The sequence below is a fragment of the Candoia aspera genome, chromosome 1, assembly GCF_035149785.1.
Source record: "Candoia aspera isolate rCanAsp1 chromosome 1, rCanAsp1.hap2, whole genome shotgun sequence".
Lineage (NCBI taxonomy): Eukaryota > Metazoa > Chordata > Lepidosauria > Squamata > Boidae > Candoia > Candoia aspera.
In genome coordinates this window covers 172,469,437-172,485,053 of record NC_086153.1, presented here as the reverse complement: position 1 = coordinate 172,485,053, position 15,617 = coordinate 172,469,437, and the positions used below count along the sequence as shown (strand labels likewise).

General features: G+C 38.9%; 1 protein-coding gene across 1 annotated transcript in view; it reads left to right on the top strand.

The window, feature by feature from the left end:
• Positions 1 to 15,617, top strand: part of UNC80 (unc-80 homolog, NALCN channel complex subunit) — a 159,381-nt gene that overhangs the window by 126,052 nt on the left and 17,712 nt on the right. Inside the window, exons 54-61 of the mRNA XM_063303281.1 lie at positions 624 to 747; positions 1,553 to 1,759; positions 1,936 to 2,120; positions 2,429 to 2,594; positions 3,213 to 3,392; positions 4,781 to 4,919; positions 13,711 to 13,792; positions 14,024 to 14,135. Coding sequence (XP_063159351.1) covers positions 624 to 747; positions 1,553 to 1,759; positions 1,936 to 2,120; positions 2,429 to 2,594; positions 3,213 to 3,392; positions 4,781 to 4,919; positions 13,711 to 13,792; positions 14,024 to 14,135 — 1,195 coding nt within the window. The remainder of the gene's footprint in view (positions 1 to 623; positions 748 to 1,552; positions 1,760 to 1,935; positions 2,121 to 2,428; positions 2,595 to 3,212; positions 3,393 to 4,780; positions 4,920 to 13,710; positions 13,793 to 14,023; positions 14,136 to 15,617) is intronic.

Below are 15,617 nucleotides of genomic sequence, written 5' to 3'. Positions count from 1 at the left end.
TGTGGAGTTCCTTGGGATTCTACACTGCATTGCTCCTACCTTGGAAAATGCAAGTTTTGTGCTTTGGGGGCAGGGGTAGTTCTTCAATGATACTAAGTTAAGGTGAGAAAGCCAAAGATATCATGTTTTTTTCAGTACAGATATAGGTTTTCTGCTCCAGTTCCCTATCTGTCCAATCTTTGGCACTTGGCAGAATCAGGATCAGAGCAAAACAATTGGTACTGTCTTCCAAATGTACATTTTCAGAGAGATGTAGTGAATTTTTTTAAATGACTAAAATGCTTTCCCTTGCATTTTTGCTAGAGTTTTTTATTTCAGACCTTTTGGCTTGTGTTGGCATAGGTAATTATCAGTAAAGATCTGCTGGGAAATCATTTAGGGTAAAACAAAGAGGTCAGTGAGCTCAAAATCTTGAATGTTTAATCAATTGATTATGTTGAAGCTAGAAGTTGCCTCTTTCAATGACTTCATCTAAGGTGGTGAACCCATCCAGAGGTGGACACAACATGTTCCTGTAGTGTATTGGGTAAACCAAGTCTCTGTGGATCCAATTTTTTAAAGCCAGTTTCCCTCTTTTAATCTGCTAATATTAATTTTTAATCTTTTTTATTATCACTGCACAGGCTTTGAAAGAAGATTTTCCCTTAAGCCATGTGATCTCCCCATTCACCAATCAGGAGAGAAGGGAAGGAATGCTTTTAAATCTACTGATTCCATTTGTGCTCACAGTAGGATCAGGAAGCAAAGGTCTGATTAACAGAAAGATTCTTTTGTTTCCCCCTCCCGCCTGCCTCTCTGAAACAGCAGTGTTTGTGCTTTGTTATACCTTCATGTTTCCTTTGATACAAGCATTCTTTCACTGGTGTGTTGTCAGTAGGGTTTGTTGGGGACTTGGATGAGAATATTGGTGTGTTGTAGTGTCCTTCTCTCATTTCAGCTGTGTTTTCTGAATTAAATCTTTGACAGAGGAGCTCCCCTTTTTGAAATCAGGAGAATGACAGAGCAGGCCGGACAAAGCAAAAATTCACCTATGTGTAAGAACAAAATGGGGACAAACAAGAAAACCACACAGCTTCTACATAGGCTACTCTTCTTGTATGGTTTAAACTCTCTTACTTAATACGACCCTGTCTGCAGTGCATCTGATTTTGTTCCAAAGGATTCATTCACACTGGTGGCCGGGCTCTGATCTGCCACGTAACAGTGTGCATGGGAGGTACAGCTTAGTCCTTGGCTGTTCAAGGGCTCATGTACTTGTCTTAGGTAGCAAGCCCAGAGAAGACATGGTGAAGTCCAGCATGAGCCCCAATTCTTAAGAGTCAAAACCACATATAAGGTAGTGTGGGAAAAGTACACCAAGAAAGACCATTATTTCTTTGTCTTGTATTGTTGTATTTGTTCTCGGATAACTTTGTCTTTTGCTTACAGAAGGAAAAGGTAGGAAGACTGATTGTGGTTGACAGAAAGTTCATGTTTCATTATGTGGTGTTGAATCTTTTCTGGGATTCAAAGACTGATCTGCTCTTTGTCTTTTCCTTTTGATATCATGCAGACAGCCCTTGGCTGGAGCAGCCTGAAGTTCTCCTGCTGCTCCAGACAGTCATTAACATTTTACTGCCACCTCGCATTATTAGCACTTCACGCAGTAAGAACTTCATGTTGGAGAGCTCCCCTGCTCACTGCTCCACTCCAGGAGATGCAGGGAAGGACCTGCGTAAGGAAGGGCTAGCTGAATCCACTAGTCAAGCGGCCTACCTGGGTGAGTGAGAATTTCCATCTGGCAATGAAATTTGGGATCAGTCTTATAGGATTGCAATGATGTTTTCCTCTCAAAAAAATTTATTCCAAATCTTGAATGTGCAAGTACACATGGGTTCTTACCTCTATACTTTAATTTTTCTTTAATTTTTCTGACTCATTTGTTTCATTTTTCAGCTTTGAAGGTGATCCTTGTTTGTTTTGAGCGGCAGCTTGGTAGCCAATGGTATTGGCTGAGTCTGCAAGTCAAAGAGATGGCTTTGCGAAAAGTTGGAGGGCTGGCCCTATGGGATTTCCTGGATTTTATTGTTCGCACTCGAATTCCTATTTTTGTACTTCTTCGCCCCTTCATTCAATGCAAGGTAATCCACAATTGATATTAGTCATAATTTCTTTATGAAATGACATTGCAAACAGGATTTATTATTGCTGGGGTACAGACAAGATAGTCTTTTGTGGTAAGACACTCTTGCAAATAGGAGCAATACACCTCAAGTTCAAAAATGCAATTTCAAAAGTAGTGGTTTGCAAATTAGTATGCCTTTTTCACTGTGGGTTTGTAAAGGAGAGTCCTCATGAAAATGGCTAAGAAGAGTTGTTCTGTATATGTATTAATAGCATGTATGATTTTTCAGTCTTCATGGCTGTCCCCTACCACTGTCATCCTCAGTTGCTAGCCCAGCCAGCTGAGAATCATGAGGAACTGACTGCCCGACAACACATCGCTGACCAGCTGGAGCGGCGCTTCATCCCCCGCCCTCTTTGTAAGAGTTCTCTCATTGCAGAATTCAATAATGAACTGAAGATCCTCAAGGAGGCTGTGCATAGTGGATCAGGTGAGGACACTGGGGGAAAAGGCAGGCTGAAGATGATGCAAACAGAACAGGAAAAATTCAGTCAGACAAGAACATGTCAATGCCAGCATCACACCAAAAACTCAAGTGTTTTTTCTTCTCATCAAACTCATATTATAAAATGGAAATTATAGAATTGAATAGAATTCAGACTGAGAAATTTGAACTTTGATAAATGATGTGGGAATCCTCATTCAAGATTACAAGCAGTTGTAAACTTGAACGATGGTGGTGGTGATTCAAGGGTCATTTAGAGTTTAATTTATGACACTGGGAGAAAAACATTGTATGATGGTTACCAGTGCTTATAATTTCTGATGAGGCATTTTTAAGGATGGTGAGATGTTTCTTGCTATTTCATAGGAACGTGGAATTAAACTAAGTACATCTCAAAGGAAAGCTTCTCCTTTCTCAAAGGAAAGTTTCTCCATTCTTTACCCACACTGTTAATCCTTCACACTCTACAGCTGATGGCTCAGAATCACATGTCCTTCCTTTGCTTTGGTAAAGGCTGTGCACCTAAATAGAATGGCTTCTTGATAACATTATTCTTTTCCACTAGCATAATTGTCATTTCCTTGACCCCAACCCTTCTTTTAGCTTACCAAGGGAAGACCTCCATCAGCACTGTGGGAACCTCCACCTCTGCCTATCGACTGAGCCTTGCCACTATGTCTCGCTCCAATACCGGCACGGGAACCGTCTGGGAGCAGGATAGTGAGCCTTCTCAGCAGGCCTCCCAGGATACTCTAAGCAGGACAGATGAAGAAGATGAAGAAAGTAAGGATTCACCAACCTAAACACCATAGTCCCCATTTTGGCCTTGCAGTCCAACCTCCTGCTCAGTCAGGAATCTTGATGCAGAGCTGGAGTGTCCCCCTTGTCCCATATATCCCTCTGTAGTAGACTTCCTGTTTATTTCCCTTTGGCTAGAACTTTTCCCACCATTGGGTGCCTGTGAATCTAGCTAAGAGGAAAGGGCTGGGGACAGTGATGGCAGGGCATTAAGGCGCAGGAAGGTGGGAATCAGAGATGCTCTTCATGCCTCTCACATACATCAATTCTTTTCCTTGACCCGACTCTTTGTTCTCTATCCGACTGGGCCAAATAAGTGTTTACACATATACCATCTGATCTCATTTGGCATCTATTCTTAAATTTCCTTAAATTACTCAAGTTAAAAAAGCATCAAATGATCAAGTTCTTCAGTTGTATTTTTAGCACTTTTTTCCTTTCTGAGCACAGGGACGCGGTGGTGCTGCGGGTTAAACCGCTGAGCTTGCCGATCAGAAGGTCGGTGGTTTGAATCCGCATGACGGGGTGAGCTCCCGTTGCTAGTCCCAGCTCCTGCCAACCTAGAAGTTCGAAAACATGCAAATGTGAGTCGATTAATAGGCACCGCTTCAGCGGGCAGGTAACGGCGTTCCATTTAGTCATGCCGGCCACATGACCACAGAAGTGTCTACGGACAAACGCCGGCTCTTTGGCTTTGAAACGGAGATGAGCACCGCCCCCTAGAGTCGGACATGACTGGACTTAATGTCAAGGGAAACCTTTACCTTTACCTTCCTTTCTGAAGTCACTTTGGACTTCATATTAACTAGGCAGGCTTTTAGAGCTATTGTAGAATAGGGATTAAGGAGTTAAGACTTCAACCAAGGAGACCCAAGTTTATGTCTCCATTCAGCAAACCTGAAAACTTGGAACTAGCCTTAACCTAGTTTAACACATAATGCTGTTGTTCTGAGGGTCAAATTAGGGGAGACCTTGTGCCTTGAGCTTGCACAGAAAAGGGGGAAGAGTCACACAGACACACACACATACTGAATAGGAGGGACCCCTCCCCCCACAAGGCTGGCAGGGCAAGCCACTATATATAAACAGAGTGCAAACCCCACACTCACTCACACTGATGATGGTACCTAGTTGGGTAATGAAATATCTGCAGGGATACAACCAGGTTCAGAGACTCCACATGCTAAATAAATGGCAAGTTATAAGTAAGGTGGTGTGTCCCTGCTTTTGCAGGCTTGAGCATTGGCAGCCATGACAGGCTTGGCATTACTAGCCAAAGGGTCATCTACAGAAGGAGTTACCATCACCTGTCAGGCTAACCTCTGAAGTCCCAAATGAAGGACTGTTCATTCTTTCATCTGGATTCCTTTCAGATGACTCAGTGAGCATGCCCAGTGTGGTAAGTGAACAGGAAGCATACCTTATGGGTACCATTGGGAGGAGGCGATTCTCCAGCCATCTCTCCAGCATGTCTGCACCTCAGGCTGAAGTGGGCATGTTACCCAGTCAAAGGTAACAAACTGGCTTGTTTCTCATTTCCTGATATTTTTCACAAGAACAGAAATTATGAAGGTATAATAGAGCTTATAATTCAGAGATGTTGGGGTGAAGACCAGACAAAATAAAGCAGGTCCAGTCTTGGCATTTTATGAGTGTTTGCAATAGGGATATGTTTAGTAATCATCCTTGTTAAAAATGCTCAGGCTTTCTTAGGTACTTCTCACCAGCTGCAAAAAGAACCATGTTAGTTAATGTTACTTTTCTATGACTGATTTTAAAGGTTCAAAACCCTAGTGCTGAATCGTATCTCTGTCTGAAGATGTTTGCAGATGCACTATTAAAAATCAAATGCAGACATGTTTGGCTTGTAGGGGAGATCCATGAATGGCTGAATTATTTCTGTAGTTGCTCATTGAACAAACTGCCTACAACGAGCAGATTTATTCTTGTAATGCACAAATCTTTGGAAGTATGTGTATGAAAGGCAGAGGCAGACAGAAATGGAGGAATACAGGAATAGTTTTACATAAACTAGTAAACCAATGACTTTAGATTGCAATGCTCTATATTCACAATCGCTTTGCAAGTATTAGAACCCTCCCCCCACCCCCGTATCCCCCTTCCCCATGCCTAATCTCGATTTATGTAGCTAGTTGGCAAGGATTTAATCTGGTGATATATACTTAACAGTACTTAGGCAGATTTTTCTTAGATGGTTCTGGACAGTGAAAACACAAGACAGGAGATGAAACTTTACAAAGCTAGGCTACAATTACCAATTGAAAAACAAATTGGTCTGAATTCACTCTGCAGGCCTCTTGTGACTGCTTTCCTCATGAGTCAAATGCAGTTTTATTAGGGGTTTTTTTAAAAAATCACAGGAGAACTAAATTAGATCTTCTATGCCTCATCTCCTCTGGAAACAGACATGGCTACTTTAATTAGTCATAGACAGCTGCTCCCCTGCATTCTGGAGGCCCTCTTCCACATCAAAACCACTGCACACTGCTAGCAGTTGTGGTCCTTAACAGGGCTGTCAGTTTCTCAAATAACTTTGGCTTTAATACAAAAAAGTCATTATTTATCTTGCCTTTAATATTTAAAAATTTCAGTAATGTTCAGCTATACATTCTACTTGTAAGCTGAAAAACATTTTTTCCTGATCATATTTGGAAAAAAAATCAATAGAATTACAAGTGTTTGTCTGTTTAATTAAAGACGTTTTGAATTCCCAACAACTGATAAGTAAGAGAGATAAGGTATGATCATTTCTGTTGTAAGGGGAAACATTTTAGCTGCAATGTGCTATTGTATTACAAACCAGAAAAAAAAAGACAGGATTGCACTTTGGGGCATAATGTTCCCAAACGTTATAGGAATAGTGTTATGAAACAATGAAGTCTTGTTTAGACTGCTGGATGGATCAACGATCCCATCATCTTAAGAGAGCGTAGACTTGTCTACTGCTGAGGATATTTTAACTATGGTGATAAATTTGATTAATAAAATAAATAAATAAATAAACTATATTTCCAAATAGATAGTTGGGAGATCAGAGGACTCGAAGTTCTCCTAAGCCCCAATGTTGGATTAGTGCCGCATTCCACGAATCCTCTCCAAATAGATCTTTTGGCATCTCCCACCCCGGTAGAGCTGTTCAGTGGCTGGGAGGTAGAGGAAGTTGGAAAGCCCTATGAAAGGAAAGAAGGTTTACTATTGTGAATTAGATTTTTCACTGAGGCTAGGTGGGAGTTAGCCTCTAAATGTATTATATAAATGTGAAGATTCGTTGCATCACATCTTCTCTGTGCAGGAAGCTCTTTAGACTCATCTTTCAATTTTTCAGTTACTTCTCTTCAGGGAATTAGTGTTGAGGCCAATTTGCTCTCCTTTATTTTCTCTACTATCCTTCTGATACTTATTTTCTTTGAACACAGAGAGAATTGCATGCTTTAAAAACATATTTTCTTCCTTAAATGCTTCACCTCCTTGCCCATCCTGCAGTGAACCCAATGTCCTCGATGACTCCCAAGGCCTGGCCGCTGAGGGCAGCCTCTCTAGGTACAGTGTTTACCCTACTGTATGTCAGTGTCTGTGCTGGGAACAATCTGCTCCCTCTCTTCACTGTCTCTCTTCCATCCTGATTCTCTTTTCCTCCATTTCAGTTTCTTGTCCTTCACGGAGGGTCAGGCCTAGAAGTCAAAGGTGTAGCCACCTGAGGGAGGTTTCAGCTCTGGCTCCATCAACCTTTATTGGCAAAATAAAACTCAAAAAGCGGTGTGGAGCAAAGCTGCCAAAAAAACATCTAGATTATCTGTTGGAGCAGTTCTCTTCTTCTGTCATTCCCTTTGTAGTTTTGACTATAGAAATATAAGAAACCTTTATCACACATTACTAAAAAAAACGTTTCAGGTATACTCTGGAGGCTTTTAAAAATAAAGCTGTTCCTTCTATTTGTTCACAATACAGTTGGGAATGTTAACCTTTCATAAGCGTTAGTTTAGTGTTCATATAGATTAATCTATGGCTGTGCAGAGTTAGCAGCTTGTGCTTGTTAGAATTACATAAGGTCTTTTCGGAAGAGGCTTGATTACAATGCTTTTTGTATTATGAAAGTGCATTATCTGAATTTTATTTTCACCTTCTAAAGAAAGCAACTATTTATTTTTGAGAGAGCCAAACAAGCAAACAAACAAACAACCCCAAGAACAACCTTATTTTCAACTCTTGTTCCTTTTTTTGCCTGTTACTAGTTATAAATATAATGTTTTTGGCTGCCAGAGAGAAACTGTGGAAATAAGTGGATGTAACTGATCACTGTGATATCCTTGTTGTGATTACAGCACCAGCCATTAATCAATAACCCTAACCTTAACCCATTTGGCAGGCAAAACAAGAAGATAAGCCTTGCTTTTCTGAAATCAGACATCCGTCAATGTTCACTTTGGAACTAAAATACCCTTACGCAAGGAGTAAGAGAGATCACTATGCCTTTAAAGTATATTTGTTTTAAGATAAAAGGGGATGACTGCACCTTTAACACTCGTCATCTGAATCATTTTTACCGTTCTGTTGTATGGATGCTTCTCAACTGACCCATCATAGCTAGGAAGGCTCCTATTTTTCCCCACGTCTCTGTGACTCACTATAGAAAACCATTACAGAAAATTGCATCAGTTGGGCTAAGGCTGCTGCTTTCTTTATCAGGCAATATTAAGAAGGATTATTGGGAATTACCTCTTTGCTTTATTCTGCCATTGTTTTTAGATATTAAGAACAGGAAATTATATATCACAGGATGTGCCATATTGATTACCCTCATGATTCATGAAGATCTATGTGTTTATGTTCATTTGCCTAGCCACATGAGTCAGTTTTGTTGGTCGTGGTGTGAAAACATACATGGGAGAGAAAAATACACTTTTGTGTGTAGAAAGGAGGAATTTAAAACATGAACCAAACATCCTGTTGTGTTTGAACAAGCATGAAATAAACAGTAAACTAAACTTATCTGAAGCCCCATTGACTTCAGTGGGATAAAGTTCTGGATAGATATATAGGATGTTCCAGAAATAATAGGGCTGTCAAAATTTGGGAGTAAATCTGGAAAAAAAGTTTTAAATATTTTTTAAAAAATTAGTAACTTTGTATAGGAGATGATGATGATGATAATAATGAATTTATTTATTTGGTAACTGCCCTATTACTTCTGGGGAACCCGTTAGATAGGATTGCATTTTAAGAAAACATATAAAGGCAGCTTAATTCAAAATAAATATGAACAAAATTTTCTATACAGTGGACAAGATCCATAGGATTAATTACGATGGAAATTTTGTTACCATCAGGCAACATTAGACATCATATAGGTGATCAGTTAATAAAAAGTGCTTAGCACTTATAAATCAGTAAAAAATTTATTATATTATTAAGTCAGTATCCTTAGGAATTGTATCCCTATTATATGCAGGTTCACCATTTACTAGCCTGCTTATTGAAATACTTATATTCTACTTTTTAATTTTTAAAATGAAATAAACAAAATGCCCTGATGAGAATTTAGAAACATTAACATTAAAATATTAAATGAAAAAAAGCAACCGATTACAAATACATTAACATTTTTCACCTGAATTTGGATACAGTTAGTTGTGGAACATTTTTCCTAGAGAAAAGATGTCTCTACCCTCTCCAAACTCATTTGAGAGCTGATTATGCTAGGGCAATAAAAAAGACAATATAAGGCACCACTATGATTCCATTGCTTGTAAAAGACACCTGGATGGAATGACTTATGTGCAGAGCAGCATCTAAGAATGTTCTCAACTGAGCATCCTTGTATTATTGTTCGTTATTCTTAGCATCACTTATTATACCATTATCTGATTAAATTCAATTTTGAAAAAATAAAACAAAACAATGGCTTGCAAAGACCACCCACTGATTGTATCTGAACAAATATCTGAATGTATGATTCTACTATAGAACACTAGCTTGATAATCTCCTAGAAGAACAGTTGTGTGGGATTTCTCACAATTGGGTGCCTGGCTGTGAAACTGCTCTCTTATAAATAATGACTTGCCTTCCTCAGAAACTGAAACTGAGGAAAATACCAAATGACTGTCAGCTGGACTGTGTACTCATAAATGTCATAAAGGGGAGTCTCCAGTCCGGTTAAGATGTTAACAGTGTGGAATAGGACCTGCTTTCCACTATTCGTACCATGCTTTCAGGTTCAGCTCTGGTGTAGAAAAAGGACTGTGCCATTTAGCCAGTCCAAGTATAAAAATAGCCATCAATATTCAGACTCTTCCTCTAGTTTCGTTGATACATCAATGACAAAAATTAGAAGTGTACACCAGATCAAACCAATACTCCCAGATGTTATCCATAATGAGTAATATAATTCTTTTCATTCTATTTCAAGCAGTTTCCATGGCCTCTCTCCATGCACTTATTTTTTACATTCATTCTGTTTGGAATGTAGCATTTTCTAAGACTTCTTCATACAAGAGTCATGCTTTATCTTCCTATAGTTCTATTTTCACTCTTGCACTTCTTTCCTTTTCTTCTGTGTCCATGTTTTCCCAAGATCCACTCTTGACAGTACCAAATAACGGTCACTCTCACATTCAGAATTCATTCATTCATTCATTCATTCATTCATTCATTCATTCATTTTCAAGGCTGCCTGACTCCACAGTGACTCTGGGTGGCTTACAATTAAAACATTAAAAAGAAAATAACTTTTAACAAAGAAAAAGAATACAGCTGACCAGAAAACAGAACTCACAACAAAAGGGGCTCAACCATCTCCTAAGCCTGGGAGAACAACCAGGTTTTTAACAATTTGCAGAAAATTTAAAGGGTGGAACAGTATGGATCTCCAGGGGGATATCATTCTACAGGACAGGAGCCATCACAGAATCTCTTATAACACTTCTCCCCTTCACTAACTCTCTCACTCTTTCACCATAAATAAGCAAATCAATCATGTGTTTCACTTTAGATTCATTCCTTTCTTATGTGTATGTATGATTAGACTTAACTACATATTTAAAACTGAACTTTTTTTAAAGCAGATAAGCATCAAGCAATAATCATCCTAATTCATTTTTGCCTCTTCAAATGGCTCAATCACTTTTTCTGTATTCTCTTCCTTGTTCCTACCCATCCATTTATGTCAATTAACTATAATTTGGAGCTTATTCATTCACTGTTGCACATTTCCCCCAAACTTATCCCTGGTTCTTCCATTATTACTATTCACTGGAGCACAATATGTAACAACCAACGATCTATGGATTCCTATATTCAGAGACACCCATAATAACCTAGATGACACCAATTCATACTTTCTGATATAATATTTTAACCCTTTCCTTTATAACTAAACCTACATTTTCACTTCGTAGCATGTATTCATCCACAAAATCAGAACACCTTTATTCAGATCTACTACATCTTTCCCATTTCCCTCAATTTCACAGATCTGCAAAAGATCAGTTTTACTTTTTTTAGTTTCATTTTTGGTTCATGCTCTTTGCTGCTTGCTCCTCTTACATTCCAAGTCATAGTCTTGGCATGATAATCACCAAATGGTCCATAGATATTGGCCACCACCATCCACCTTGGCTTTGGTCAATCAGGTTTTTCACATAAACCTTTTAGTGTTTAGACTCTTTCCAAAATAGCACTGACAATTCATATTGCCATTTCAAATCAGCTCATAATACAACTCATAATGATAATAGTGGTAGCGGATGTATCATTTTCCAAATATGAGTTCTGTCGCAGTTGTTCTTAGAAATAGACAAATAATAAACTTTGCATAGACTACTGAATAATAGTAAAAGTTTGCAATTGTACAGTAAGGGCCATTTCATTAAACTGAACAAGAGTAAAAATCATGTGGTAAAATTATGGAAACATCCTCAGTACTTTGAAGACTTTTATTTTTAGTTGAGTAATAAATGAAAACATCTGTACATCTTGCTTGCAATCAGGTAAAACAAAAGAATGCTCTGTGTAGTGGATAAAGAGGATGGCCTTGAAAGCCAGAAGGATCTGCTATCAAAGCAATGATCAGATAAACAAAACCTGAGCCCAGGCCAAGAAAATAATTTGCAAAAATGCCTCAGACACTCCCCCCCCCCCCAATTCTCATGAAGAAAGAGAGAGGAAAGGTAGCACATTCAGACTTGCAAGATTGATGTCAGCCATATCAGGTAGACCAGACTAAGAAACAGACACCATGCAGATCTAAGCTACTTTTATTATTACTTCATTACGTTTATTATATCAGCTATAGTATCAGAATCTTGCAAGTCGGAATGTGCTTACCTAATACCTGTGCATCAATTCACTTTTTCTCCACAGTATGTGCAGTATTATTACTGTGCATTTTAATCACAGGTATTATTTTCAGTAGTATAGGGTATTTTTAGCTGGCTACTACTAGATAATTTTAAAATCTTGGAAGAGTATTCTTTAAGCTGATCTGTTTGCATGTTCTGATACTCATTTGTCTTTCATAGTAATCTGTTTTCAAGTTTTCACATTTCTGTTTTGCAATTTGAAGAATTATGGTCCGTCTGATGAATTTTGTTCTAAGGCTAGCTGTCACATTCAGCCCAAATTCCTCTTAGGCTTGATTAACACTTATTATTAATAGTGTCCATCTGGAGAGGAAGTCTATCTTAAAGCAAGGAAAGATGGATTTAGAACTCCTCATCTGCCTTATATATTAACAATGGCATATTGATGGAATAGATATTGCCATAGTATTGCTAAATGGTGGCATTTTATATTCTTGTTTTCCTAAAAGCAATAAATATAATAAAATATCTGATAATAACAACCTGTTAGTTTTGTTTAACTCATAGTCCCACAGAAGGAGCAGGTAAAGCAACTTGAGTAAAGTAGAGCATAAGCCATTCTCCACATTCTTACTTGCATTACTTATTAAACTGTTACATTATAAATAGGGAGAGATAGTTTATGAGTAACTAAGGAGGCCAAAAGTATAAAAGCAATGCATGCCATCATCAAAATTTGTTGTGAAGAATGTTAAATTGTATACAGATTTATTAATGGAATATGTAAAAGTTTGAATGAAAATGGCATTTAGCCATTGAAAAGCAGCCTTCTACCTTACAACTAGGACAGAAATTGGTTGTCTTCCTTATCTCAGTGCTTTCCATTAAAATGCTGGCAGGAAAGCAAACAGATTGAGGGAACTAGTTTTTAATGTGCATCAAGTTTACAAACAATTGCTGCAGTAAGATATTCCTGCCTACTTAATTACAAAAGTATGCAAACTCCTTTCATAATTTGTGAAATCCATTCTTTCGAAAATCAAAATATGCCACTTGCTTTTTGGGCATAATTTCTGTTGGTATTGACCTGAAAGCTCTAAATAGTTTAGGGCCTGACTGTTTAAGGGACCTCTTGTCCCACTGCAAATGTGTTTGGTTATCTAGACTGGCAGGACAGGCTCCCCTGAAGAAGCCCCACTGTCAGAGGCTTGTCCTTCTGGCACATGGGAGAGAATGCATTCCCTTTGGTTCCCATTTTCTCAGTGTTTAGGAAATCAGTGCCAGGCATCTCATCATTAGATATTGGTAGTATTTATTTTATTTTTATTTTTAAATTATATTTTTGACATTTTGGAATCCGTGTTAGCTGTTTTGAACCCTTGCCAAAACTGAAAAGTGGGGTATAAATAAAATGACAAATCAATCAATCAATCCCAATTACACTTTTTCTGATATGTGCTTATCTAATGTTGACTTGAAAGTGCAAGTATGTGTTCAGTGTGGTAACTTTTTCCATAAGTCCTGTGCCAATGCTGTGAGTTAAACCTTTGTCAACTGTGTTCATCGTTCATTTTGTTCTGTACTGAACTCCAATTATTCAAAACTATGATGTACCTATCAAATCTGTTTGCAAAGAAAATATATTTCTATTTGATATTTAACATTTGCAATATAATGTTTAAAGTAAAGCTTCAAAATGGCATCTTCATCATTGTCCTCCCTTGATCTGTTATGTCAAAGGAGGGAGAACATTATGGAATGGGAGGCATTGTTCCTTGACTAAAAACAGACTTTAGACAATGATGGGATCCTCAGTGCCATTACCCGTCCTATATAATTTAAACAAATAGTCTCCCATTACCTTCAAAGACTCTATGATCTTTGAAGTGACTGTGTCATTACTGTTTAACGACATTTGCAAAGAAATGCTTTCTGTAGCCTGTGTTATTCTGTGGTCACCTTCATACTCTTGACACTTACGCAGGGTAGCAAGTGTGCAGAGTGAACCTGGACACCACAATCTCCTCCTTCAGCAACCATTAGGGAGAAAAAGAGGTCTAAGGCAGGTGAGTTCACAACAAGGTTGCTGTCCATGGTACGAAAAAAGTCTGTGTAACTTGTTTGAGGGAATTTGTCGAATAAAAAAAGAGATTTTACCTTGAAGAATCTCAGAGACCTTTGTGAAAAAAGGATGGTGATTTCTGATTTAGGGCATGATAGGAACAGATGGGAGGTACATACTGATGTAAGTATTTCTGAACCTCAGAATTTCCATGTCTAATTCAATTGTTTTCTAGCTAAGGAGGCCTCTTTTATCACGCCAGAAAACCCAAACTGAGCCTCACAGCCGTCATGGAGCACGACTTTCAACAACACGTAGAAGCATACAGCCCAAAGCAAAACCAACTGGTAAGGAAATGTTTATGTAATTTAGTATTCTAAGTTGTAAAAAGTTACTGGTTTCCACAAATATTAATGTATTCCATCAATCAATTAATTAATGGGCATGAAATATCATGACTGTAATACTGATGTTTTCAGCAAAACAAGAACATCATCAATATTTTGTAAAAGTCTAGGTCAAAAATAGTAATTCATTTTATTTTGAAAATACTTTACACTAGGAAGGAAGGTCTTCTCTGTTTCGAGTTAATGTACATCTACGTTCAGAGCATTCATGAAGTGCCAGTAGATTCAAGGGACTTCCACACATCTATATTAAGCCTCTGGGACAGTGTTTCTCAACCTTGGCCACTTGAAGATGTGTGGACTTCAACTCCCAGAATTCCCCAGCCAGCAATGAGTTGAAGTCCACACATCTTCAAGTGGCCAAGGTTGAGAAACACTGCTCTAGGAGAACCCATTTTCTGCAGGTAGTTACCACCACAAAGGCCTGATCTGCACAACAGGCCTGACCCAACAAAGTATAGGCTATTGATAATATCTCCAAGGCAGGATCATGCTCTGTTGTCTTCTTCCTGCACCCAGCCCACCAGGAAGGCAACCTCTGCTTGTCTTTTTCTGCTCTGTGTCAAAAGTAGTGTTTTCTGACTTGTGTCAGTTCAAGTGGTGTTGTCACATTCATCGTGGGGCTTTTTTTTTTTTTACAAAGTCACTGATGGAACAGTGAAACTATGAACCTACCTTTGTTTTGGGGTTGTTTTAACTAGGTGAAATTAAGAAGAGCTCTGTTACGTCCCCCTTCTAGGCCAAGCGACAGGGAAAATGGGTAAAACTGGTGTTTTGTTTTTTTCCTTTAACCTCTCCAGGAGAGGTAAAGAAACAGAAGAATCCACCAACCGGGGCTGTGGTAACCACGGTCCATATAGAACACTAGGCCTTTACTATGGCCAAAATGGAGTAAGGGGATGAAATCCGAAAAGCAGTTTCTGAAGCTGGTGTCATTTCCAGCTGGCTTATGCACAGGAGACAAGCAGATGTAAGGCTACAGTGCAGAAAAGCCCAAAGAGCGGGATCTGTCTCAGATGAGATTTATATGCCTCCCCCTCCCATCATTTTTGCAAATGAAACAAGCCTTTCCCCACATAAATTGTGGAATTTGCAGCACTGTTGGCTTCAGCCCCTGTTCTGCAGCTGATGGGGACAGTCTGGGTTCCCTTTCAAGGGAAGCCTTGCCTTGTGGTGGCTCCAGATTCCTGGGCTCATCACACAGCAGCTTCAGTGAAGCAGCCCCATTTCTCTATAGAAGTTTAAACCTTCTTCATGGGCTTTTGGTGTCCCCTTATTTGTACAGATTTCAATGCCTTTTTTCCTCCCCTCTCCTGGCTCAGCATCCACCTGGAATAGCAATACGCTGCCACACTTACAGCTGGTGAGGATGTGGTTCAAATGCAAAATTGCCAGCACTGCCCCCTTCACCAATCAGATGAG